Here is a 27952-nt window from a genome sequence, read left to right on the forward strand (position 1 = left end):
CTCTTATTGTGTTGCCCCTTTAGTGGTCTCAGGGTTAAGGGAACTGAGCTTCCCCTTTGCTTACCCGGAAAAGGATTTCAAAAAAATAATAAAGCTAACAGATTCTAGGAGATGCAAAACCAAGAGATGGCTCCCAGAGCCAGTGGAATCGCCCGTGGAATCTGCTACATTCGACACGAGCTTACTCGCCAGCGAGGAGTGTTGAAAGTGCCGTTCGCAGACTGCGCGATGCACGACAGAAAGCGACAGAAGAGAGAGCCATAGTGCTGACGTTGAAGGCCCGGCCCTGTGAGGTTGCACAGGGTAAGTGGCGTTGGCCCGGAGGCTGTGGCGAAGGGGAAGGAAAGAGGATTTGGGCTAGGGGCGGGGCCTGTGGCGCAACGTGGCTCCTGATTGCTGGAGCGCGGCTGCCAATCTCGCAAAATCACTCGGTTAACCAGTGCGCTGGCGAGACGCGCTCAGATATACTGAGTGAGCCCGGAGAAGCAGTCTCAGATCCTGACGGTGCAGCAGCCCGCAGCCTCAGCTAGGGAGTCCCAGCCGCTTTCAATGGAGGAGAAGCCCGGCCAGTCACAGCCTCAGCACCATCACAGCCACCACCATCCGCACCATCACCCCCAGCAGCAGCAGCAGCAGCCGCACCACCACCACCATTATTATTTCTACAACCACAGCCACAACCACCACCACCACCACCATCACCAGCAGCCTCATCAATACCTGCAGCATGGAGCCGAGGGCAGCCCTAAGGCCCAGCCAAAGCCGCTGAAACATGAGCAGAAACACGCCCTCCAGCAGCACCAGGAAACGCCGAAGAAGAAAACAGGTCTGTAAGGGAGGACGAGTGGGGGAAGGGGAATGGGGGTGGGGGATAGGGGAGATGGGGGTGGGGCTGGGTCTGGAAAGCGCGGACCCGGTCGGGGTGTGGGGGTGTGTGTGTGACTGTCCGCCCTGCGACTCTGGGGAAGCTTCCTTTCATTCTCGCAAAGCTTGGGCTGGGCCGCGGGGTTTGCAGCGCCTTCTCCTTCTACTCAGCATGGGAGAGGCCCAACTAGGCCAGTGTGACCTTCCCGGCCCCCGCTCGGGCTGGAGGGAGACCCGGAGGGTTGGCCTTGCAAGTCTGGCATTATTTTTCTTTTCCCGTTTACCTTCTTGCAGCCCTGGGAGGACCTTAATATGGGGGCCCTGAGTTGGGGTGAACCTAGCGCCCACAAAATCCTTTAGGGTGTAACTCAGAAAGGCCTAGCGAATCCTGGTGGTGTCGCGAGACCCTATTGCAGGCAGCAAGGAGAGGGTAGGTGGGCAGAGTTGAGGAAGTGCCCTCCCTTATTCTCCACCCCAAGCCCACCTGTGGCCTTGGGGTTTCCCGTCGTGGGGGGGGGGCGGTTGGGACCCTCTTGTTTCTGGTCATTTCCACCCCTAGACACCCCTTTTGGGCACCGGACCCCGCCATCAGCCCCCGCGACTCCTCCCGCGGCCGGCGCCCCGGGCCCACTCCCCCCCAGAGCCGGCGCGGCTGGAATGTTCTCTCCTCCTCGCGGGGCCGCTTCCTGTCCGCCATGTTGGAAGCCGATTCCTGTCACCGTCTCTGGCCCACGGAGGAGCCCAGGGGGGAGGGTGTCGAGGGGCACCCGGTGCGGCAGAGCCGGTGGCTCGGGATACCCACCCGCGATCGCTTTGCCCTTTGCACTGTGGGGGCGCGGCGGCCCCCGGCTCGCGGCCGCCCCTCCCCCCGTCGCCGGCCGGGTTGTGTAACCCGGTGGCGGCCGCGCGGCCCCGGGCGGGTCCCTGGGGTGAGGGGTGGGGGGAGGGAAACGGCCACGAGGGGAGCGGCCTGCGCCGGGCGCCGCGTTTCCGGCTCCCCGGTGCGGCGTGAGGAGCAGGCGGTCGGGGCAGAGAGCCGGCCTCGAAGCGGGGAACCGGTCTCGAAGCGGAGCGAAGGGAGAAGGAGGCCGCAGACGCCGGGCGGCGTCCGCTACGCTCCTCCGGGCTGGAGGGGTGGGGGGGGGATACATTTTGGGTAGAGGCGGTGCCTTTAGGCCGGGTGGGGTATCCAGCGGGAACCGGGCTCCCCGGTCACGAGTTTCTCTGCCACAGGAACCTCGTCGCCTGCCAGGTTCGCTCACGACTCCGCCTCTCAGGCTTTCACTTGGGCCCTTTCCTTCTAGCAGCTCACTTTTACAAGAAAAGCTTGTTCTAGCCCCCTTCAACGCTTCCCACTCTCGCTCCCCCCTTTTATCTCCGTGACTTGGGGAGTGTTTTTGAAGAGCGAGAATTGAGATGATTGGATGGGGGGAGAGGGCAAGTTTTTTGACCGTGTTTCTTGTCCTTAAGGGTGAACCTGGGTGGCTGGCTCATCTGTGAGGTTGGTTCACTACCCTCTTGCCTCGGATGAGGCTTTTTTTCCCCGTTGAAAGGAGAGGTATTTTCCCACTGTCAAACCGATATTGATCTCAAAACCCCTATTTTTAACAAACATTAAATTGCGTGTAAAAGTCGTTTCAGAAAACATTTGAGGAAAAATAAACTTAAAAGTTTATGATCACACAGGGTTTTTTTTTTTTAAATAAGGGTTCTTTATCCTTTGAAAAGAAATAAAGAATGGTAAGAAACGAATGTTAAACCCATTATGTCAAGTGTGACACATGCAGTTACCTGAGAGCAGGAGAAAAACTGCTTTTCTATTTCCTACTTAATGTGTCTTGAAGACTGAAATTGAAATGTCATTTCCCATTTTGGGGGGCGGTAGGAACTGATGGTGTGAAGTAGAAATGAACATGTAAATGTGTTGTGTTTAATCTTAAAAGGATTTGAAACGGTGTAAAAACTGTAAGAAAATGCACAACACCGTGTCTCTAACGTTACAGTCTTTTTCAACTTAAAGGTGAGGAAATATTACCTAATTATGATTGCTTGGAATATAAGACAGTGTTACTGAATGGTATTTTATCACTCAGACTTTAATATATTCCTGTAGGACTTCTCTCTGTTCATGTAAGCAGCCTCAACCATTCAAAGTGGCATCCCAGGAGGGAATCAAGAGGGCAAACTGGACTTAGCAGTTTTAAGGGAACATAAACATTTTGGGATGAGCAATTTTTCGTGTGTGGCCTGGTCACAGTACTGTTGCTTCAACGTGCATAGTACTAATTTAGTAAGAAAAGTTATGAGGATTTTTAAATGTATCTGCAGTATGTTGAGATGGGCTTTTATGACTCACAAACCTATAAAGAGGAACTGTTTATCTTTATCCAGAAGAGGGCGCAAGAGAGAGCCAAATGTGCTCAGTAATTTCAGTTTCTAATCCAAAAGCTAGATTTATCAGGACTCAAATTTTGCTGAGTCCATTTGAAGTAGGGTTAGATGCTTTAGCATGGCAGTCCTAAATAATAAAAACACTAGAAGGAGAGAGGGAATTTCTCAGTAATTTAGTGTTTACATTTTTCTTAAATATCTAAATTTTAAAAAGAAAATGCCCCTCTGACTTTGCACACCAACAAGGTTACCATGGGGGAAACTTTATACAATTAAATAAGAAATATCTCTTGGTCATTTAAACTTGGAGGTGGAAACATAGTGGCTTCTGAGCTGGTTTAAACTGGTTATTTCTAATATCGGAGCCACTAAATATTAGCACTCTTACAAAAAATTATTCTAGTTCGCTTAAAAGTCTTAGCCTTGGTTCAACTTAGTTTGGACATTGGGTTTTTAAAATTTTTTTTATGTTTTAAACTGCTTACCTTTGAAATCTATAAAATTATGACTAATGGTCCCAATAGTATAAGCCTTGGTGGCCTGTTAGCATGGTAAATGCTATATGTAGGTTCTCTTTGGTCTAGAGTTGTGCATAGGTAAACTTAAATCTGTTAAAAATGTTGAGAGTCTCGGTGTTGGGACTATTTTCTTTTCTAAAGAAGAAAAAGAGAACATTTTAGAAAACACCTTAAGCAGTGATCTCTGCTGTTTCATAGTTAGAATTTTGCCATCAAGTTTTTTCAGCAGCCAAAAAAATAAAATAACTCTACAGAGGTTAAGAATTTCTACAGAATATATTTTCATGGTGTAAGTTTTGTGCCTCTCAGGAAATAATTGTGCCTTTAAGTATGTTTTCTTGGGTTATTTTCTGAAAGTTAATACAGAAGAAAATGCCTTTATTTGCTCCTTTTAGTGTTCCCACCTTTTCCTTTGATCTAGAAAGAGTGACTTAAAATAAGTTGTGAATTTTCCCAGACTGTTCTGTTCCACATCAAGCTCTTTTAAAACAATGGTCCCCAAACTTTTTTTTTTTCCTTAGAAATCCTTACACTCTTGAAATATGTAAAGAGCTTTTAATGTGTGTTATATCTATTGATATTTACCATACTGGAAATTAAAACAAAATTTCAAAACAAAAATATACAAGCTCTGTGCCTTTTAACCTTCACAGACTAAAGGCCCAAGAGAATGAATGAAAGTGACAAAGGCAAATTACTTGGTATTCCTGTCAGAGGCCCACCCCCTGACCTCTGAAATGCTGCCTCAAATGAATGTGTGTGTATATTATTCTGTGTATCTGTTTCTAATGACTTGACCTCAAGATGATTTGGGAACATTTCATAGAAAGGTAGATAACTAATATCACTGTTACTAGTTAGGAAATGGGAAGTGTTGTTGACTCAGTTGAATCATCTATAGTAATAAATTTTTTATGGCAGTTGAATGTCTTAAGTTAAACTTGAATGCCGTAATACTTTTTAAAATTAGTTACCTTTCATTGTAGTTTTATTTGTAAATATTTCTTACTGTGTCATTTATATAGGCAGTATGACAGTGATAGGAAACCATGTTCCAGGCAGACTGTAGTTCAGATTTCCAGTTCTTCTGTGACTTGGCCAAGTTACTTAATTTATCTGAGAGTCTGTTTTGTTTACCCAAATATAAAATTAAGAAAGTATATCTTATAAGACTTAAAAACATTGGTATGTGTTTTTGTTTTAGACTAAAAGTATGATCTAATGTCTGGGAAATGTCAAAATGAATTTAATTGCTTTGGGAAAAGTTCACAGATGATATATTTTTATTTGACAGAATGCAATAGAAACTGTTTATGGTACTGCCAGTCATTTATCATTTCATAGAAATAGAGTCTTTAATTCCCCTATAATACTTAAAATTATTGTATCAGTATAATGATTTTGCCCAGAGGGTAGCTCTACTCTTAATTGTAAAGGAAATTTTATAACCGTCTTGTGAGAATGATGGGGAATTTGATTCTGTTAGATGAGCATTATTATGGCATATTGCTTAAGAAGTCATGTTCTTTCTGAACTCAGACTTTGGTTTGAATCCCTGCTTAGTCCTGTCTCTTGCTTGGTCAATTTCCTGATCTGTAAATAGGGTTGACAAGTGTCTTTTCAAAGAACTGTGAAGTAATAACATAGAGCTAAAGTTCATGGTGTGGTGTCTAGCACACATTAAAATAAACATCCCTTAAATGTTAAGTACTACTGTAATGTGCATACTGTAATTTTTTAAACCTTTTTTTTCCCTCCCCAGGCTATGGTGAACTAAATGGTAATGCTGGAGAAAGAGAAATACCTTTAAAGAACCTGAGTTCTGATGAAGCTACTAACCCTATTTCTAGGGTTCTCAATGGCAACCAACAAGTTTTAGACACTAATTTGAAGCAAACTGTAAAGTCCAGCACCTTTGGAAAAGCAGGAATTAAAACCAGGAATTTTATTCAGAAAAACAGTATGGACAAAAAGAATGGAAAGTCTTATGAAAATAAATCTGGAGAGAACCAGCCTGTAGATAAGAGTGATACTGTAGCAATTCCAAATGGTGTTGTAACAAATAATTCTAGCTATATTACTAATGGTTACATGGGCAAAGGAGCAGATAATGATGGTAGTGGATCTGAGAGCGGATATACCACTCCTAAAAAAAGGAAAGCTAGGCGCAATAGTGCCAAGGGTTGTGAAAACCTTAATTTAGTGCAGGACAAAATAATGCAACAGGAGACCAGTGTCCCAACCTTAAAACAGGGACTTGAAACTTTCAAGCCTGACTACAGTGAACAAAAGGGAAATCGAGTAGATGGTTCAAAGCCCATTTGGAAGTATGAAACTGGGCCTGGAGGAACAAGTCGAGGAAAACTTGCTGTGGGTGATATACTGCGGAAAAGCTCTGATACTAAACCTGGCATGAGCAGCAAAAAGTTTGATGATCGGCCCAAAGGAAAGCATGCTTCTGCTGTTGCCTCCAAAGAGGACTCGTGGACCCTATTTAAACCACCCCCAGTTTTTCCAGTGGACAATAGCAGTGCTAAAATAGTTCCTAAAATAAGTTATGCAAGCAAAGTTAAGGAAAACCTCAACAAAACTGTACAGAACTCTTCTGTGTCACCATCTTCATCTTCATCCTCTTCGTCGTCATCTACTGGGGAAACTCAGACCCAATCGTCAAGCCGGTTATCCCAGGTCCCTATGTCAGCGCTGAAATCTGTTACTTCTGCCACCTTTTCTAACGGGCCTGTTTTAGCAGGGACTGATGCAAGTGTGTATTCTCCAGGGGGTCAGCCACTGCTAACTACTGCTGCTAATACTCTGACACCCATCTCCTCTGGGACTGATTCAGTTCTCCAGGACAAGAGTCTGGCTTCAGCAGCTGTTGAACAAATTAAGTCTAGCCTTTTTATCTACCCTTCAAATATGCAAACTGTGCTGTTGAGCACAGCACAAGTGGATCTACCCTCCCAGACAGATCAGCAAAACCTGGGGGATATTTTCCAGAATCAGTGGGGTTTATCATTTATAAATGAGCCCAGTGCTGGCCCTGAGACTGTTATTGGGAAGTCATCAGATCATAAAGTAATGGAGGTGACATTTCAAGGGGAATATCCTGCCACTTTGGTTTCACAGGGTGCTGAAATAATCCCCTCAGGAACTGAGCATCCTGTGTTTCCCAAGGCTTATGAGCTGGAAAAACGGACTAGTCCTCAAGTTCTTGGTAGCATTCTAAAATCTGGGACTACTAGTGAGAGTGGAGCCTTATCCTTGGAACCCAGTCATATAGGTGACCTGCAAAAAGCAGACACCAGTAGTCAAGGTGCTTTAGTATTTCTCTCAAAGGACTACGAGATAGAAAATCAAAATCCTCTGGCCTCTCCTACGAACACTTTGTTGGCCTCCGCCAAAGAACAGAGATACCAGAGAGGCCTAGAAAGGAATGATAGCTGGGGTTCTTTTGACCTGAGGGCTGCTATTGTATATCACACTAAAGGTAACTTACTTGTTTTCCTATACAAAGATTCTTATTGGTCAATTTAATATACTTTAGAACTTAGTTGAGAATAATAATGTGGATAAGCAACTGATAACAGACTAATTCAGGGTCTTCAGAAATAGTATGGTTAAAGTTTAGAAGACATGTTGACTTTTCCAACTTAGGTTTTCTCTTTGTTTTTTATATCATATGTGTGTGTATTAGTGAGCTCACTTGATAGTTCTAATTTGCTTAATGAGTAGGAATAATGGGTGCTGAATGGCATCTAGAAAATAGCTTAGACAAAAGATAATGGTAATCACAATTAAACATTGTATGGACCAGGCTCTTGGGATGCTGTACTTTTCATAGCCCCAAAGCACATGTTTTAAAGGAGCCAGATATCTCAAGTTCCCTGCTAATATCTTTCTTAGAATATGGTTATTTGTGTCTTACAGGAAATTTTGCAGTGTGGCACAAGTGGGTTTACTTAAATCCACAAAGCTAATAATGAGGTTTGATGAAGTTTACAACCTCAGTGCTTTTAAAAACAGTGGTTTTCAGTCTTCTACTTTCATCCCTAACCTACCCCACTCCAGCAAATGCATACCCCCTGCATGTATACACACACCTAATATATACTGCACACTCCCATTAAAAATTATTTTTTTAAAGTTGATCTTTTTCCAGTTGTTGGCATACAGTGTTGGTTTCCTCCACATTTCCATTTTTAACAGTGACTCATTTAGGCAGTCACTTACCAACTGCAGGGCAGGGGCAGCATATCATATAGTGGGGATGGGGTAATTACAGTATTCTCCCTGGAAGAATCACTGCCTCAGAGATGAATAACAAAGCTATTTATGTGACTTTTAAGCAGATCACCTAGTCTGCATATCTTTCCTTATCTGCAAGCTGGAAGACATTTAGTGAAATAAACAGATGTTCGGTTTCTTTTTTTTTTTTTTTTTGGTCTTTGAAAAATGGAGGTAGAATTGCCTTATAGGAGTTGAGAAGTAGAAATCTTGGCAGGTAAAATTATCTGTCTTCACTTTTCTTCAGCACTGCTCTTTGGAAGTAAATACAAGTTAACCAGAACTTGTATGTTTTTAGGAAAGTTGGAGCAAAGAGAAATGCTTAGTTTCTTAAGACATGTGGTTAATTATAAGTTAAATTCTGCCGGGGAGTCTGGTGTTTTTGGTGGTATTTTCTGTGCCATCTGCCTTTTGGAGACTATTACTTGGGAAATCGACCAAAGTATTTTTGTACTGGTGGTCTCTCCCACAACTTGCAAAAAATTCTGGGGTAAGTTGTCCCTAATGGTTCGTGGTATTGTATGATTTTTATTATAGAGAACTGTAGGCCTTTTAAAAGTGGGAGGATTAACTCCTGTTTATTTCTAGGTATTTTAACTAAATACAAGATCAATGGTATTTATATAAACAAAATGCCCTTATGTGGATGCAGTTATATTTAGTTTGGCTGGTGTTGCTGAAAGATTTTCTTTACTAAAGTGTGTCATTTTGAGTTTTTGTAGTTGGACATCATTGAGATTAAATTGGTATAGATTGTTTTTCCCCCTAGAATGATATTCAATATTCTGCTCAATTAGGTCCCAAAGTGGCAGATTCTTTGAGTTCTTGCCAAATGTAGATTTGTCTGTTCATTAGGTCACTGATTTCCCTTCTTTTAATTTGTTTTGAGTCACATGTTTTTGAAGATCTGAAGATCTTTTTCATAAGTGCAGGCTTGCTTTTTTCTTTTTTAAGTTTTCTTAAACACTAAAAGAGGTAATAATCAGTTGGGCTTATTGGAATATCCTTTAAAAGAGCACCCGTATTTTTCTTTGTCCTTTAATGTGTAGTCTTCAAGTGTCCAAACGTAATCTCTTACTAAGTGTCTTGAAGTTAGAATTGGAAGTTCTAGATATGCCTCCTAACTTCAAAAATAAGCCCTTCAACAACTTTATTTGGAAGTAGTAGGTAGGAGGGTATGTTATGTCAGTTCAGTAGGAATGGTGCATGTTTTAGAGTAAACCTTAATTACTTAGAGTTAGAGGTACTTCGGATTTTTAAAATTTTTATTTATTTTTAATTCTTAAAAATCTTCACCCAAGGATATGTTTTTTTACTGATTTGAGAGAGAGAGAAAGACATTGATGGGCTGCAACCTTTTGGTGTTAAGGGACAACACTCCCATCAAACAAGCCACTTGGCCAGGGCAGTACTTCAGATTTTTAAAAATCTGAATGCTTAGTACAATTGAGGATATGAAATGAGATGCATTGAGGCACAAGAAAGAGATTGATGGGAATTCTGGTTCGGGGGATTTTTTTTTTTTTTTTTTTTTTTTTTTTTTTTTTTTTTTTTTTTTTTTAGTTTTAGTTTTTTACATGTATTGCATTACTAACTTAAGAAATGAGACTGCTAATCTTTCTGTTATATGGGGCATATAGTACCATTACATAGCAGTATGTACCAATATTTAAAGTAAGAGGCAGGTCCTCTTTTCCTGTTTATCTGAAGTGATACTCAAGAGGCAAAACTTTAATAAAATGTTATCTTTTTAAATTGGTTATGAAAAAGTTTAAGTCTATACATAAATGGAGTCAATAATGCAATGAACTACAATGTACCCAGCATCTAGCTTGAGCATTGTCATTCATGTTTCACCTATTGATCTTCACACTTTTTGGGGGGGGGGGGGGTAGGATTTTTTAAAAGTAGATTTCAGGCATAACATTTTACTAGTTGATATTTTGAGTTACACAGTTTTTTGATGTACATACCTAGGACATAACAACTGTTGCCTCTTTCAAAGTAGTTACTCAGAATCCCTAGTAGAATTCTTTGATTTGTTGTCAGAGATTTATAACACTGGATCCTAACTTTGTAAGGTGAATCTTTGATTTTGAAATGGTCTGAGTCATTTGAAGCCAAGTTTCTTGAATATGGTACATTGGTGTGAGTTGTGTGAACACCAAACAGTCAGTGTTAATTTAAACTGGGTTGATTTATCTTGCCTAGCTAATATTGCACTGAAGGGTATCAAGCATTTGAAATGCTGACATTCTGGAATACTTATTAAACATTAATTGATATGGTATATTTTTCCCAGCACATAGAGATTCAGGGGAGATGAATAGAATAAGGTTTAATCCTTTATCGTTAGGGTGAGTCAACATGAATGCTATCCAGGATAAAATAGATATCCCTGAGACAACTCTAGGCTGTTGCATGAAATTTAAAAAATTTGTTTCTCTATTACCTACACAGGTGGCAGGTTATTGGCATAAGTGATTTGATCTGGGCTGGAACCTGGAATAAGAAAATTTTAATACACTAGGTGGTTTTAATTGCCAGCTAGGATTGGGAACTCTGGGTCTATTGAACTTTCCTCACATTAGTTCTTTTTTTTTTTTCTACTGTCACAGTTTTCTGTACTCTTTGCCACTGTTTTCTGTACTACTAAGGACTTGTACAATAATTTGTATATGTTTTTTTCTTTCCCTTATGATATACCCACCATAGGCAAAGTACTTTGCTTAGTTATGGAACACCTTGATAGGATTTTTTTCCTTTAAAGAACATAATCAAATAGTGGAGAAAACAATAACAAGTTTATGAGGTAAGATTTTAAATGTCAGAAGAGGATACAAATAACTAGATTTCAATGAAGAGAGAATGTAATGGAGTAAAAGAAAGTAAATGTACAGTATGTTTTCATCAAGTCAAGAGCCTTTAAACTGGGTTTTGATAGATAGGGAACATTTTTGACGTACAGAAATACAGGGAAGAGGGAGATAATACGGAAGTTGGAAAATCGTGAGTAAATGTAAATATTGAAAGGGATCCACTTTGGATGTGCAGAGGGTTTATAAAAGAGAAGGAAGGTAAGTTGCTGCCAGGTCCTGGAGGTTTCTTATTTCAGTCTGGAGACTGGGGGAAGTCACTAAATCAGGGAGATAGGCTATTGGGATGGAAGTAATTTAAAAGACAGAAGATGGGTATTAATGCTGCTCTTCCCAGTTCCTGTGTAATTAGGCAAATCATTTGTCATAGAAATAATTTGGGTTTCCTGATTTTATAAAATATATCAGGTTTTTGAAAATCCTATCAAATTGATAGGATCAAATCCTACTCAAGTGATTTTAAAAATTGAGTTGGTATTAAGCCAACTTGTAGATATGTGTTCAAATAGATGAATATGACACCAATTTTGTAGGGTAGGTTGGAAGCCTATTTTCTGGTGACTAGAAATAGGTCAGTTGGACTCTTGGGACAGACCAGGCAGAGAAATAATAGAGTTTTCTCTTTGTATTTGCAATCATGTGAACATATTATTTATCACCAAATAAGTATTTACTTTAATAAAGTTTTTAGGTTGGCCTTGACTAGTGTAGCTTAGTGGATTGAATGCCTCCCTGTGAACCGAAAAGTCTCCTGTTCAGTCACCTGTTTGACTACTGGCCAGGGCACATGCCTGGGTTTGGGGCCAGGTCCCCAGGTGGGGGCCTGCAAAAGGCAACCAATTGATGTTTCTCTCCCTCTTCTTTCTCCCTCCTCCTTCCCTTTCCTTCTTTCTAAAAAGAAAAATAAGTAGAATCTTTAAAAAATAGTTTGGTTTTTTAGATAAGCCTTAGATAAGGCTGTGAAGGAACTGGTAAATATTTTTACACTTGCAGGAGTTAGTAAACAGGGTATGAAGGAGACAGGCTATGGTTAATTGATCCATACAACTGATGGGGACTATGCATACAATTTAGACATCTGTTCACAGGAGGATCTGAATGTTAAATTTTGTCCTTTTAACACAATGCTTAATAAGTATTTTCACCTTTACTTCATTTTATAAAAATTGCTCTATGATTTCCTCCAGACTGTCTAAAGGTTATTAGAAAATAACCTTTAATATTTCTAAATATTAAAGATTTCTTAATATTAGACATTATCAATATTTCAGTAATATATTTTTCTAATCTTATAACCTGCAGGTTTGACTTTGGTTTCAGCCCTGGTTAAATTTCCTACATTTGGGGATTTTTTTTTTCTTCTCTATGAGACACCTTTGTATATAACAAGTAATTTTTAAGATGGTATAAGATCCGTTTTTACCCCACAATGACCTGCCGTTTTAGCATCCATACTGGGTGTTTGATTTCTCATTAAGTCTGCTTTATGAGTGCAATAATGAATTTACTTTGGTGTTAGTCTGAAAGGTAGCTTGTAAGGAATTTGTAGAAGCTAAACTTTAACCCCCAGATTTTATTAGCTCAAGTTCTGAGAGTGAGGGAAGTAACCAACTACTCATGCTATGAAAACAAATTGTCTATATCACTATCATTGTAGTTGCAGTTTCATTTCAAGTAACTTAAGTTTGATATTTTGCCTTTAAAAATAAACCAGATTAGAATATGCATAGCAGTAGAAATTAGCAGTCAATCAATCAATCAACCTTTGAGTTGTAAGTGTATTTAAGAGATGGCTCAGACAATTCTGTTTAGTTTGGTTTGATATAGCTCCAAGTTGGGAATAATAGGATTGAAACTGATACAGTGAAGAGTTTAAGCATCTACTGAAAAGGTGGTGACTTCTAACTCGATTAATCAAATTTGCTTGAAAACACACTGCATTTCTTTATGGGCATAGTCAAAATGGAAAAGGGGTGGGGAGACATTTCTGACAGACTTTGTAAAGAATAGGCAGGAATAGTAGACTGGTTCAGAAAGAAGGCAGAATAGCAAAAGATGATGTTGTGATGGCCAGTAATCATCAAAAGATGGGCAAAACTGAATTAGGAGGGGGAAAAAGCAGAATTTAAATTTATGTCTCTATCTTGATGAGTTTTTTCAGAATGTGATGTAAAAATGGCTTAATGAAGGGTTGGAAGGCATGATTCATGGTAAATTGATCTGGGGACTCTGGATGTGGTAGTCAGCTTGTTTGGCCTTATATTTGATGTATTTTCCTTTTTAGTGGTGGGGGAAGCCATTATGGGCTTTTTAAAGTGTTTAAAAATTTTAAATGTTGTATTTCATTTTAAAGTCTCTGCTTGGCTTTAATCCTCTTAGCTTCACAGTCTTTCTGTGAAGGGCTGGACCTATTTGGTTGTACCATATGAAATTGCTGGTTTTGTAGATCAGAAAAGGTTGAATATCAGCAGTTTCAAATGGGTCTACCTAATACCACTTTGTGATATTCCTCACTGATTTATGAGTAGTATTTCATTCAAATAAATATTTTTTGCATGAAGTACTGTGCAAAGCAGTGGTGATAAGTAGATGAAAAGAAAGGGTTCATGTCATTAAGGACCTCTAATAGGGAAGCACACAGAAACAACTATTACTAGTATGATAGCTTTGCAGAAAAAAATACAAAATGCACTTGGAACATGGAGAAACCCCTAAGGTGAGTAGCAGGGTTGAGCTCTCCTAGGGAGGGATTCAAAAAACAAGTGGAAGTTGGCTTATTGTACGAGGAAAATCAGAATATTTCAGGTAGTGGAAATGGAATAGTGTTTGAAGATTGCTGATTATTCAGTTTGTTTCAAGGAAGGTGAATGGTGCAAGGTTAAAAATCTTGAACTTAGTCATCTGGTTTATTGATGTACCAGCCACTGTGTCAAATGCTAGAAATAAATTTTATACAAGACACATAGATCCAATCTTCCTGGTGGCCACTGAAATGCTTTGGATGTTGTGCTCACTTTCAGATTTTTATTTTTAAAGGAAGAGAATGATAGATAGCCTTGGTATAGAAGACAGAAAGTGAGGCTCAATAATGGCAAAAGAGGCCAGTTAAAAGACAACTTCAGAAATGTTCATAAGATACCAGTCCTTGAGCCAGGGCAGTGGCATTGGGCTAGAGAAAAAGGAATAGGTGACTAAAAAGTTACAAGTGTCTTAATTTTCCTTAAGAATTGCAGTTGTTTAATACTCCCTCCAGTTTGCATGTCCTTAATTCTACATACTTTCTGTACCTTCAGTATAACCTTTCTTATATCATTTTCTTTTCCTCAAATGTTGATATTCCTTCAATCTCCTTTTCATGCTACTAAAACTCCTTAACACTTCCATTTTTTTCTTTTCCATCTCTAATATAACTACCCTATTTCTTTACTTTTTCAGTAACATTTACTGGGCTCTTTGTACTGTTATTTAATCCTTTCTCTTCAGTTGTCTTGGAATCATTACTAATATTTAGTACAATAAACTTAGATTTCTTCAGTGGCTTCCCTTCACCTATGTGATTAAATAATAAACTTTTCTTTATATATGCCTTTGTGCTCTGTCCCCTGAATAGCAGGAAAGCATTTTTCTTCCTCTAAAATCTTTCTGGGTGACAGTCAGCTCTGTTACCTGAATAGTGTTCTTTGTCTTAAGTCTTTTTCTCACTTTGTCTAAATCTTTTTCTCTTAGCAGTGACTTTCAGCCTTAATAAATTATTTGTGACCACTAAAGCATGGGTCAGCAAACTTTATGTATAAAGGATCAGATAGTAAACATTTTAGGCTTGTGAGCCATAGGGTCGCTGTTGCAATTACGGCATTCTTGATTCTGCTTTGTGCACAAAAGCAGCCATAGGTAGTATATACAATGGGTGGGACTGTTCAGATAAAACTTTTTTTTTTAACAGATGGTGGTTAGAACCCACTTTGCTGACTCCTGCTTAAGCACACTTTTAATACCACCAAGCTTTATTCATGCTAACATCTACCTAGGAAAGCTGCCTACTCTGCTAAGCTCACAAAGGCATACATAGCCTTTCTGTTTTGGGGTCTGTATCCTTAGTCCCTAAATAATACTTTTTAATCCACTTGGAATTAAGAATTTGCAGGTAATCAGACATTTACTACAGGAAGCATTGTGATGGGGAGCTACAGTATATGGAAAGTAGTCTGCTTTTAAAAATCGAATGCTAAATTTTCTTTATTTGAGAAAGGCATAACTAAATATTTGAAAAATTTGATATCGTCGTTTCAAATTTGGATGGTGGTCTAAATTACAGATTTTTATAAAGGGAATGTGGATGGGAGAGGGTATGCAGGGTGGAGGGGAATGAAAAGGGAAAATGGGACAACTGTAAAAGCATAATCAATAATATATTTTAAAAATTACAGATTTTCAATAAAATTGCCTACCTTAGTGTATTTGAAGAATAGAACCCTTTACGTAGGTTAGCAGGTTTGGCCCTCTAACCATTTTTTAGTAACTATTTGCATAATTAGGTGCTGTGATCAGTCTTTAAAAACAACTGGGAGGTTCAAGACTGTGTATATGTGTGTGAGTGTGTATACGGAAGAGGGTGGTACTTAAAGTAAAAAAAAATGACTATGTTATGATTTTGTATAGTTGAATGTGCTTTCTGTAGCCTTCTTTATACTATTCATCTGTTTAGCTTCTCTTGTGATAGTGAAATAAAATTACACCAAAGTAACTCATTTCATATTTAGAATCTGAATCAAGATTTTTGTAAGCCTCTAAAAGAGGGCAAAATAGAATTTACTACTTTCTATGCGTTCTGTAGCCTAGCTTGTTGGTCTTAATAGTGTTGTTTAAGCATGATATATAATTATGCAAATGATATTTATTTCCCTTTCTTTTTGAACTTTGTTAGAGTTTCATGGAAACTTTAAAATTCTAATCAAAATAACTCAGTTGCTACTAGTTATAGAAATAGTTAATATTAAATAACAGGAAGGGAACTTACTGATTTATGTCTTGGGTAGAAGGATTCAGTACTGGCCCATGGCTATTTTTTTTAGCTAGGTCATACTTTTTTTTTTTTTTTTTTTTTAAGATTTTTTCATTTATTTTTATTTTTAAAGAGGGAAGGGAGGGAGATAGAGATAGATAGACAGACATCAATGTGTGGTTGTTGGGGGTTATGGCCTACAACCTAGGCATGTGCCCTGACTGGGAATTGAACCTGTGACACTTTGGTTTGCATCCCGAGCTCAATCCACTGAGCTATGCCAGCCAGGGCTAGCTAGGTCATACTTTCCATTTCCCTCCGCAAAAATCATGATCAGATTTACTACTCCAGAGCCCATAGTTGAGGATAAAAAACTTTCTTCTTACCAGAAATCATTTAAAATCACTCTATAATATTAGAGTGAAATCTAAAGCTTAATGTTCTAGTTAAGCTAAGGAAATGCTTTAATCCATTAAAGAAATTGAGTGTTTGCAAAATGGTTGACTATTGAATAACATGGGTTTGACCTGCACAGGTCCACTTAAACGTGATTTCTTGCAATAAATAACTGCACTGTTTTCCATTCACGGTAGAAAGTTCACAGATGCAGAGGGCTGACTGAATAGATGCATAGATCGATGCTATTTTATATAGGGGACTTGAGCATCCATGGATTTTGGTATCCATGATGGGGTCCTGGAACTAACCACCTGTGGGTACTGAGGGACGATTTAAGATTTTGGAGAGTCAAATGTTATACTTAGATTAGGGGTTGGTACCCCTAATCCCCATGTTCCAAGGGTCAACAGTAGTTGCTTTTATTTTTATTCTAAAATTGGTATGTTTGTTTTTCTTTAAAGTAGTACAGTTGCTACTATGACTCTTGAGTGAAGTCTATTCCCACGCCTACCGCCCCCCAAAAGAGGCAAGGGAAGGTTGAGGTTTGTGGTGGTGGGATAATATGAAAAGTTTGTTACTTTTTCCCCCTTCAACATATGGCCAAATATAGATTTATCTTTGCATTAAGCAAACTTAAAATAATTAGCATCACAGAACTCAGGAATTGTTTGCAAAATGTGAAATTTTTGTATTTTTCACAAAAAGAAAACAAAATGTTGATTATATTGTATTTAATTTTTTTGTAGTCAGGCCAACCAAGAAAAGGTATATCTTTGGATTTCTTAAAATAAGCTACTCTGAAGTGCAGGCGTTTGTAGGATAACAGATTTAAGGGCTATTTCAGCTATACCTGATTGTCTGAAACTAATGGAATTAGAAATTATTTTGGAGTGATGAATATAAGCACCATGACTAGAATTCCCTTTATGATGTATCTTCCCTTTTTCCAGTTTAGATTGGTTACAATTCTCTCCCCTTCTTAGGCCTCCTAGGAGAGGGGTGTTTTCCTACCAATCCATTGGATGGGCATCTGCCCAGCAGTTCCTAGTTTTTGATTAATGAGAATTGCTGTGATACCTCTAATGGGATTTTATCTGGACAATAACTTTGATCATTTGGATAATTAACCTATTTCTCTGAATATTCAGTTATGACAAAATTAAAAAATAGCAGTGTTTTAGAAGTGAGTTTGATAGTGTGGGGGACTGTTGGGCAGGGAGAGTGTGCTTTGTTTTTGTTTTTTTTTTTTACCCCATTCCATGACCCCATCTGTACTCATAAAACAAAAAATAATTTTAGATCTATACACCTATTTTAACCCTGGGAAAAGGATAATGTTATATCTCAACTGTAACCCATGTCCAGATATATCCTATCTTAGTGAACTCCAGTTTTTTTGTTTAACAATAATTGATTGGTGATAATTATAGTAAGCAATTACACAGAATTCAGTTAATACAGTGTAAGATCACTGCTTTGTTTTTTTTAAATGGTAGTTCTACAAGCACATGGAGAGTACTTATTTCCAGTGTTAGTTATGGTTCATTTCTGTTTCTAAGTAGTTTTTGTTCACATTAATATCTCCTAGTAGAGTATTTCCTTTCAAGGTCCTATTCTTAGGTTCTTGTGGTATAATAGTCATTTACTGTTTTACTCATCAAGACTTCAAATAGCCCCTCTGTGAAGATTTCTAGTATGTTTCCATGTGGAGCTTTTGCCTTCTTTTTGTATGTCACTATAGTTTGGTCATTTACATATTTCCCTTACTGTAAAATATCAAAATGAGCACATTGTAGATTATCACATTTGAATGGGTTGGAGCAAATAAGGATTGTGTATTATTAAGGGTATGGGTAGGCATTTCAGCCATATGGGTTAGAGTAGGTGTTGTTTAAAGAACACAGCCATTTGCCTATAGCAAAAGTAAAGTTTTCGTAAGGCATTTTAAGCATCGATCTTAATTAGTCACATTTGACGAACGCTTCATTCAGAAGACTTGGGGTACTTGTTTGAGGGGTAACGGGTTGCCAGAAAATACTTGGTTTTTTTAATAACTATGGCCTATTACAAGAAGTATCATTTTATCTAAAGCATGATTCTATGTAACTTTGCTATTTATGTAGACAAATAGTTCTCTTGGCAGTTGGATTTCAGATAAGAATTGACTTTCTGTGATCAACACTTAAGGCAATCTGAAAGACATGCTTCAGAATTATAGAAAAATGTGAGTTGTTTTGTCTGAGCTTTTTAGAGCTGTGCTATTTCAACTCTACCTCCAGTCCAGCAGTAATCAAATCTAGTTATTTTAGACTTAAAGTGAAAAGCATAGCTTTGAACTGAGCTGTACAAAACTTAATATATAAAATAATCCTTTTTTTTCCTTTGCAGAAATGGAATCTGTTTGGAATTTACAGAAGCAAGGTAAGAATGTTTAGCTTACCAGAAATGTTAGTATTAATCACTAGTTACTATATTGCTAAACAATAGGAATTCAGAGTAACACTGGCATCTTTGCCCAGGCACATTCTGACCGTTTTATACCTTGAGCCCAGCAGATCTACAAGTTTAGGTGATGATTAGGACTTAGCTAGTAGTTATGCCAAACAAACTTAACTTGAAGTTTTCTGCACTAGGTGTTACTTGAATGATTTCTTACTATAGACAATCCACACTGGTTAAAATAAAATTTGACTTCATTTTTCTGAGAAGAACAAAAAATCCAAATCCGTTTTAGTATTGGGTTATTGACAGTTTAGGACTTTTTCTTTGTCTGCTTTTTTCAAATGTATTGTACTACTTTTATAATCAGGAACAACACATAAAGAAAACCTTTGTTAATAGAATTCGACTCTAATCTGTAGGAGTTGAGGCACTCACTGGTTAGAGGACCCTGTTGCTGGGAATCCATTGGGGTGCTGAACTGTTAATTTGAGAAAAAATGGATCACACATGTGTTAATACAAGAAGAACTGGTCTTTATATTTTCATTAAAATGAGGGGCAGTTTAAATGATGATGCTTATTTTGGATTTGTTATTGGAACATTGGCATTTGAGGATTCCAAGTCTTATTTTTATTTGTTTTTGTTTTTGTTTTTGTTTTTAACCTTCCTTCCAGATCCCAAAAGGATAATCACTTACAATGAAGCCATGGATAGTCCAGATCAATGAAGGACCAGACTGCCTCTTTATAACCTTTCTGCAGCATTAGAGCCACCGTTCATGGGGGACACAAGGCTTTTATGCTCCTAGATCTTCAGCGCAGCAGAGGAACCATAAGTAGAATCACAGGATAATATATACAAATATATATATATATACATATATATATATAGTTATTTAAAAAAGGCAACTGAAAGTAATTAGACTTCTTAAGGAATCAAATTTATTTCAAGAGACTATACATGGTTATTTAATCTCCGGTACTGAATAGTTTTTTTGTTTTTTGTTTTTTTCTTCTTTTTTCTTATGTTAGTTTTTGTTTTTAAGTGTGAATGCAAGTGATTAATGAATACAGACTTGTTAACAAGCGTGGTTCTAAAGTTCCTGCTGTCATCAACTTGGGCAACAAATGACCCACTGGAAAGGCCAATACACTTAGAGATCTCTGTATCTTGTTCTGTGACTAAAGTGATACACTAATCACAGGGAACCCAGAATGATTCAACATTTTCCCCTACTCCTCCCTTAATCTTTTGGTTTTACTTTGAGCCCTGCGAGAATGCTGGATACATGCCTTGAAGTTTGCAGGGATGTGTTTTTTTAGCAAATATGATTTGCATGTCTTGCCACAAGTTAAGCAACCTCTGTGGGGTGTTGGGGAAATATTTTCTTTCCTTTTATTTTTTTGTGGGGTGGGGCTAGGGGAGGGCATTGAAGTTCTACAGTTCTGGAATAGTTGGTGGTACATAGTTCACTTGGCTTCAGTTACATATTGGACTTTAAAAAGTGAAGAACCCATGAGTGTCATTTAAAGAAAAGTTGCAGAACGAGCGATTGGCTTTAGATATGTAATATGGAAAAATACTCCTGTGCCCATCTTTTAATGTAATTGTATAAGTGGGAGCAAAAATATATTCTGCTTTTCAACTGTAGGTGCTCCAGACTTGCTCTCTGTCACTAACACTAAACGTGCTGTTTTCCTTGTTTTTCATCAAACATCTAAAGAGAAACTTCTGTACCTTTTTGTAAATTCTCTTTTAATTTCAGAAATATCTAAAAGGGGAAGAAAAAATTCCATGAAAACTATAAAACTTTTTATGTTTTTAGCCAGTGAGAAGGTAATAAGCCTTGCCAATAGAAAATGTGTTTTCATGCAAACTATACTTCTGAGCTTATTAGCTTCTAATTATATCTTAATAAATATATTTTATTACTAGAGCAAAATGGGTTTTTTAAGGAAAATAATGTGAAATTCTGGAAATTTTCTTTTGGGCAGAGAAGAGCATTAGCCCTGTCTTATCATCACATTGCCATCCTGTTGCACTGCAGCTTGTATATAGCATGCTAAAATAAGTTTTTTTGTGTGTGTGCAGAAACTAAGGGTCCAATTTAAGATTGGGTGATGTTAGTGGCATAAAAACAAGTTCTCTGGCCTGACTTAGCATCACATTACACACACCGAAATTAGTATATCCATGTATGTCAAATACAGGTTAAAATAGCAGGGCATTTCTATACAGAGGTATAGTCTTCTAATAAAAGTAGACTGGATCCCCTTTGATTAAGAAATGACCAGTTTTTAGCAACTATAATATGGATGAGTTTCCTTGTTTTGTTGATTATTTGAGACTTTTAACAAGTAGTTTCTGAAAGAAGCTGTTGGACTCAACATAGAATAAATATCTTTATAGTCTGGATATCTGCCCTGCTTAGATTTTAAAAGTATAAGCATGGATTGCCAATTCCACTTGATGTAAACAAAACTTTTTATACATTATATATATATATATGTGTGTGTGTGTATATATATATATATATAAATATAAAATAACTTATTGTATCAGTCCAGGTTCAGAAACTTGTGTAGGCCAGTTCCAGATAGTTCATTTCACCTGTAAACTGTATCACTTTTACTGATATTGTAATTTTCAAATGTATAATATGTTTACAGATGTGCCCTGCATTTAGTCTGCCTTGTTCCTATTTTGATTTTTGTTGAGTCTCCTGCCTGCTTGCCAAAAGCTAGGATGCTTCAGGCCCATGTACAATTGAAAGCAGAAGCATCCTTGAGCTTTAAAGCATTGAACAAACTGGAAAATGCAACATACCACATACTGAAGTGAAAGAAGTCTGTGTTTTTGTGTTTTTTTAAAATAAAAAATTTCAAAAAGATTTTTTTAAAAAAGATACAAGGTTGATTAAAGGAAAAAAAGGCTCCAGTTTGTTTTATAGGTTTTAAAGTTCTGCTGTGTGTTCAATTGCCTTGTGTAACCACTTGTCGCCTTAGGGCCAGATTCCACCCCCATCCCCGACTCCCATGCCCCCTTCCTTTTTATTTTAAAATGTCCGTTTTGCTTGCCTAGAATTTTAAAGCTCTTCTGTCTCACAACTCACAAGAAACTTTCTGGGTTTGTGACATACAGAGGTTGAATGAATATCCATTTAAAAAGGAAAAAAAAAGAAACCACAGCCCCCATCTGAATTGGGCATTTAAATCTAGAAGCAACACTTAATAAAATGTCTAGAAAGCTGTTGTTGCTTTCCTACTTCCCTTCCATACCCCTCAGGCCTCCATGTTTAGAGAAGCCAAAAAGAGAATGTATCCCTTCTGTTTGTCCAAAGGTTTTTGAGAGTCTCATTTCTAAATGAAACAATGCAACATTTCACTTGATTTCTCCACTGAAATTTCCTTGATTATATGGTTAGAGGTATATAGTTAGAAATGTCTCTTAACCTTCTGGGAACCCTAGAGCCCCATCATATTAACTGTCAGTATTTTGGGGGCATTGGGTTAATAGACTTAATTGCCTAGGTACAAGCAGGACTTTGGGACAAATATCCTTTGTGCTGTTTGGTAACACCTAACTCTCTACTTGTTGCAATCTTTCTCCTTAGGTCCTCACACAATTCCTTACAGAGCACTTATTAAAAAAAAATCTTAAGAGTTGATCTGTTTTCTCATTATTTTTGTGTAAGCTTCTAAACAAACTTCAGCTGTGATTAATTTAGCACATTTAAATAACATTAATGTGTTACTGTTTGGTATAAAGAATTTTCCTTCAACTCAGAGTATTAGTACTGTAGCATAAACCAAATACAGTCTAGAGGGGATTTTTAACATCCCTCCATTATAAAGACTGAAAAAGGGGTGTGTGTGTGTGTGTGTGTGTGTGTTGAGTGTGTGTTGAGTGTTTGTATGTATGAGGGAAAGAGGGAGATATTAAAAATTAGTAAACGAATGTGTGTAAGACATTAGTATTCAGAGATTGAACTTGTATTTATTTTGTGCCATTTGTTTTCATTACACAGAATAAAGTCAGGTGGTTTTAATCCTTAAAGGGGTAGTATTTGAAAATGGCACTAAGAATGAAATCATGACCTATTTTTTTAATAGCTATGAAGATACTAATTATGGGTGAAGATTTCTTTTAAAATCTGTCTTAATTGTAGACTTCTGTGTCACATACCACTCTCTTGTAGATGTCTTGAATAATTCCCCTTCCCCACAAAAGACAGGGTGTATTTATCTTTCTCTTTATTCACCCCCACTTTGCTGAACCGCAGTTAATTGCATAGCCTTTCCTCTTACCTCCTAGTAATGAACTTTCACATAAAGTGTATTTTATAGCATCTGTAATTAGCCCTTCCTCCTCTACCTTCTAGGAGGCAATAGAAAATAACTAGGAATTTGTTAATGCCAGTTAGTTTTTTCTTGAAATAAATGGCTGGAAAGGTTCTCTCCATTTTAGAATTTTGTTCTTAATCTGTTTACTTAGTCATCACTCAGCATCTGCAAAAACCTTATAAAGAAAAAAAAAGTGCTACATTGTTTTTTCAAATGACAGTTTCTAGGGAAAATATGACAAACCTCAATTATGAATGTTGTCCACAATATAAAATACATTGACAGAACATTACAAAGGCAGTGGTGGTTTCATGCTTAGTCATTAGGTTTATTGCTAACCCAATTGGAGGCATCTAATGGTTTATCTTTGGCGGTAAACTTTTTTTTAAACAATGAAAAAGCCATTTAGTTACGAAGTTGAATGTCTTACACCAAATGGCCACAGGCAAAGAAATCTGTAAGAAGGCTGCACTTGATTTTACATTGCGCTAAATGAGGAGTCATTCTTTCCAGGCTTTTCTTCTTTAGAGAAATAGATTAAAAGTCTCATTTCCAAGGATTATGAGTATAGTTTTGCCACTGGACCATATTCTCAAATAATGCATGATCCCTCTTTTGTATCTATGCTAACTGCAAAACAGACACTGTAGTGGGACAAGTACATATTTTGGACAATAGTTTTTATGATAGGTCTGTTGACCCTGCATCAGTTGAGGTAGAATGTGATCAGGCAATGTCTTATTAAGTCCTAGGTAGTCCTGCTGAATTTTAAAAGAAAGGGTAGGATTTGCTCATCTTCCCAAAGTGTTCATATTTGATTAAAGGGGAGGGGCAGAGGACAAAACTAGAAGAATAATAGCTGCTCTAAGTTTACAGAGACACATAAGTTATCATTAGTTCTTAATATTGATGTTCTTTTTTGTTAATGTAATTAATAGGGCACCAGGATTCTTTTATGGTGAGAAAGATGGGCTTCTGCTCTGAGTATCATAAAACGTTTTTAAATGTACTTAAGTCTGTTCAGATGTGAGAACCAGGACCACCCTGGGTTGGTTTTAAAAAATAATGCATCATTGGCTCTACTCAAATTTCAAAGTCTTGCTACTCAAGGGTTTTAAGAATAAACGATGTTTTGAGTTGTGTGCATAATAAAAACACCCAGTGAAGCATGAGTGGTATATTGGTTTTGCTTTACTGGGAGTGTCAAATAGCGGTTATGGTCTAGAAACCTATGGAACAGCCATCCTCGAGTGTGGTGGGATTGCTGATTCAGACTTCCCTATTTAACCATACAATTTTGTTCAGAGTAATAAAGCCATTTTATAATACTGCAGTATCCCTTTTCTACAGCCTTATTAAAATAGCTACAAATGTTTTTTTCTAGTGCAGTATCCCTTCATTGTGTATGAAAGTTTTACTCTACAGACCAACAAACCAACTTGAGGTAAATTGTATAGCTTTCCATATATCCTTTTTTCCTCAGGTGCTAAACAAAGGCTCTAAAAAATGGATACTGCTTTAGTAATGTCTGCTTTACTCAAAATATTTCTTTTGCTAGATGTAAAGATTTGATGTTAACAAAAATGGTTTTAATATGTAAATATGAATGCCTCTAGTTTGCCCCTGTTTGTCTATTATTAGTCTGTTTCATTTATCCTCTATGGAGGGAGGATCCTTTCATGATCTTGAATACATTTCATTAGGTATGTTGCATTTTTAGAATGGAAATACAACAGTTTTGTGTCTTGGATTAATCCTGCTGCTGCTCTGAGAAACTGAAAATCAAATGTGATGCACTTTTTACATTACGATATACCATATCTTTATAGGTTGCTTTGATACCTTTCCTGTAGCACAGCCACTAACAAAAGTGAATGAATTTTAAAATTCTCTTTGGGAGGGAATCAGTACAAATAACTTTATGGTATTGGCCTATGAAGGACAATAACTTAGGAAAAGAAAAATTCTGTTAGTGTTACACTTTTTGGCCTTAAAATGTCTTCTACTACTGAAAATTGTTTAATTCTAGTTTTGTTTCTATTATTTCCTCTCTGCCTCAAAAAAGAGGAGTTGGGAAGAATGGCTTAAAGGGAATAATATCATTGGTTTGTTGTTGATCTCTCTTTTAGAAAGAAAACAGTTGTCTACTATATAAGCTAAGGACTTATTTTTTTGTTCACATACAGAAGAAATAATGCTGCCCCAAGCCAATCAGATTTAGCTTAATCAATCAGAACTCCAACTATTCTGCTTCTCTAGTATATTTTTGCTTAGCAAAGATAAATGAGTATAGTAGGAATGCTACTTGATGAGAGAAAAGTAATTTTTCAAGCACATATCCAAACTTGAAGGAAATTAAACCCAAAATAGGAGGGAAAAAAAACACCAAATGGGGTGGAGGAATATGAGAAAGACATGTGGTCCAAAGCTATCTGGTTATATTTTGATGTTGCCAATATTGCAAAGCCAAAATTTTAAGTTGCTTATTTAATATATTTCTTGGCCAGAGATCTATTTTTATATCAATGTGCCTTGCATGTATATTAAAAAGAAAATTGGAAAGGCCATGTAGTAATGCCTGAGATGGTTGATGGTTCTTGCCACCTCACTAATTTTTATGCAGTATGAAATGCTCATTCTATCGCCCAACTGGTGCTCTCTGTTTAAAGTTATAGATCTTGTCACAAACTGGAACTATTTTATAAACTGGGGAAGTGATTTAATTTTTTTTGTTCTTAGTCTGTTAGTGGCTGTTCTGTAGTGGGAAATAGTAAAGGACTCTTCACTCCCTTTCCCTCCCCCTTAGCACCTTCTTCAAATAATGTGATGACACCATATCTTGTGTGTTTTGAAAAAGTTTCAGCTTGCTGTTTCCTTTAGTGTTATTATAAAAAGTGTTATTAAAAGCGTTGTTTGCAAAATCTAGGGAGATAACAGTCCACTTTAATTTGGAATTCTATGTGAGCTATGATCCAAGTTATTGGCTCTTTCCAACCTAAAATTTTTTTATTGTTAAAGCACCTTGCTTAGAAAATTTTAAATACTTACATGTGCAACAATTGTCTCAAAGTAACGAACTGTGCAATTCTTGTCATTAAAAAAAAAAACTCTCCCTGATGTGACTTGTTAGTTTCTCTGTATTTCCTGCCAGTGTAAATGTGAAAAGCTTTGCTTGCATTACGTTTTAGAAATGCATTTTGCACACTCGAATTTTGCCGAAGCTCCATGAAAAGGTTAGATCAAAGTAGATGAATAAAGCTATGCACATGTTTTGAAAGTTAATTTGTGTGTCATTACCAAAGTGACCTATCCTTATTTCGTTGCTGTTCTTCACTTCACCATCTTTAGAAACATGGCTCAAAATTACAGTACTGGGCTAGCTCGTCCGTGGAAGCAGAAGAGAGGAAAACTGGCACCTCTTTTAGTAAACTTCAGTTTTAAAATCAGAGCTTGACTTGTATCTACTAAAGGGCTTCTCTTGAAACAGGGCATTTTTATCAGTTTTACAAACTGCTGGATGCTCTTACTCAATGAAATTTTTTGGTTTATTTGACTGAGTAAAAATGGGAAGTAATTCCACTGAAATGAAGGAAGGACCTTTGCCACATGGAGTTCTGTGACAATTGTATGATTTAAACCTGGTTTAAAGGTAGGATAACCTTTTTACCTTTGTCACTAGTGTAAATTTGGTTTAAGGAATGAATGATTGACTTAATTAGAATCATCTTGCTTAAATATCTAAGCACAGGTTGTTTTAAAGATAATGTTGTGTCTTAAAAATTGCCCAAGCCAATTAGAACAAGTGTAGAATTTGGGCAGATTTGGTTAAATTGCTGCAATCTGCATGTATTAAATAGCTTTACTTCCCATGTATGTATACTTAAAAGATTGTGTAGATGTACTGCCAGGTTTTGTCAATCATCTTTTAAAAGATTGTTTTATAATCTTTGTAGGACCTTTGTAGAAGAGGCTAATAAGTTTAAGTAGAAAATAATACTAATGGTATTTTCCCCATGCTTCTAGATATAAAAGAAATCCTTGTTTTACAGCTTTTTCCTGTGTATAGGAGAGTGTTACTTCTTTGTCACCAGGTGTGCTCTTGGTGTATGTTGTTGACTTTGAAAACACAGCAAAACCCTTCTGTATCTTCACGCACCAAAAGTGGCAGTTAAAAACAGTCTACTAGTCAAGGCGCGAAAGGTGGCCAATAATGCATGCATGGCCTTAAAAGACATAAATGCAGGAGTGTAGCATTATCTTAGATGGCTCTGGCTTCTCAGTATCTGTCAGTAGTTCACTTCTGTTCAGTTTTAGATCATACTGGAGGAGCAAAATTTCTGTGTTGTGTGTCAGCATTTAAGAGCTGAGTTACCTCTTAATCTGGGGAAAGGTTAGTTAGTGGACTACAATTAAGTTAGAAGATGTTTTTCTTTCTCCCAATTAAGTTTTTTAGTGTTTGTTTTACCCAGTCAAAAAGATAGGCTTTTTCTAGGTAAAAGAATAGTGGCCAGAAATTTACCCTTTTGCTAAATGCTTAGATATTTGCCATAGCTGTTTCTGATATGGATTCTGAGGAAGCGTCAGTTACGTGATGATCTTCCTTTATTGATGTCTTACTTCACGTTCAGTGTTTTAAAAATATAAATTACAAACACTCTACATCCATACCAAGATTTACTTATTTTATCAGAAAAACAAACTTGAGAACTTTGTAGATCCAACTGAGACAATAAGTGTACAGTGTTGAATAAAAAATTTTAAAGTTTCTGAAGTGTTTGTGTTTTTTGTGTGCTTTAACAAAAATTACAGAAAACTAAGTTAACATTGTGA

General features: G+C 37.4%; 1 protein-coding gene and 1 long non-coding RNA gene across 2 annotated transcripts; both read left to right on the forward strand.

The window, feature by feature from the left end:
• The first annotated feature begins 454 nt into the window (after window positions 1–454).
• Window positions 455–27887, forward strand: NUFIP2 (nuclear FMR1 interacting protein 2). The gene is made up of 4 exons (XM_028521928.2): window positions 455–826; window positions 5536–7263; window positions 18726–18758; window positions 19454–27887. Exons 1-4 carry the CDS (start codon window positions 550–552, stop codon window positions 19504–19506), a joined length of 2091 nt encoding a protein of 696 aa, XP_028377729.1. The 5' UTR covers window positions 455–549; the 3' UTR covers window positions 19507–27887.
• Window positions 15361–18210, forward strand: LOC118502127. Its single transcript, XR_004904807.1, has 2 exons — window positions 15361–16012; window positions 16237–18210. It is a non-coding gene; the product is annotated as an uncharacterized LOC118502127 (long non-coding RNA).
• Window positions 27888–27952: the final 65 nt, after the last annotated feature.

The sequence above is a fragment of the Phyllostomus discolor genome, chromosome 8 (genome assembly GCF_004126475.2).
Source record: "Phyllostomus discolor isolate MPI-MPIP mPhyDis1 chromosome 8, mPhyDis1.pri.v3, whole genome shotgun sequence".
Taxonomy (NCBI): Eukaryota; Metazoa; Chordata; class Mammalia; order Chiroptera; family Phyllostomidae; genus Phyllostomus; species Phyllostomus discolor.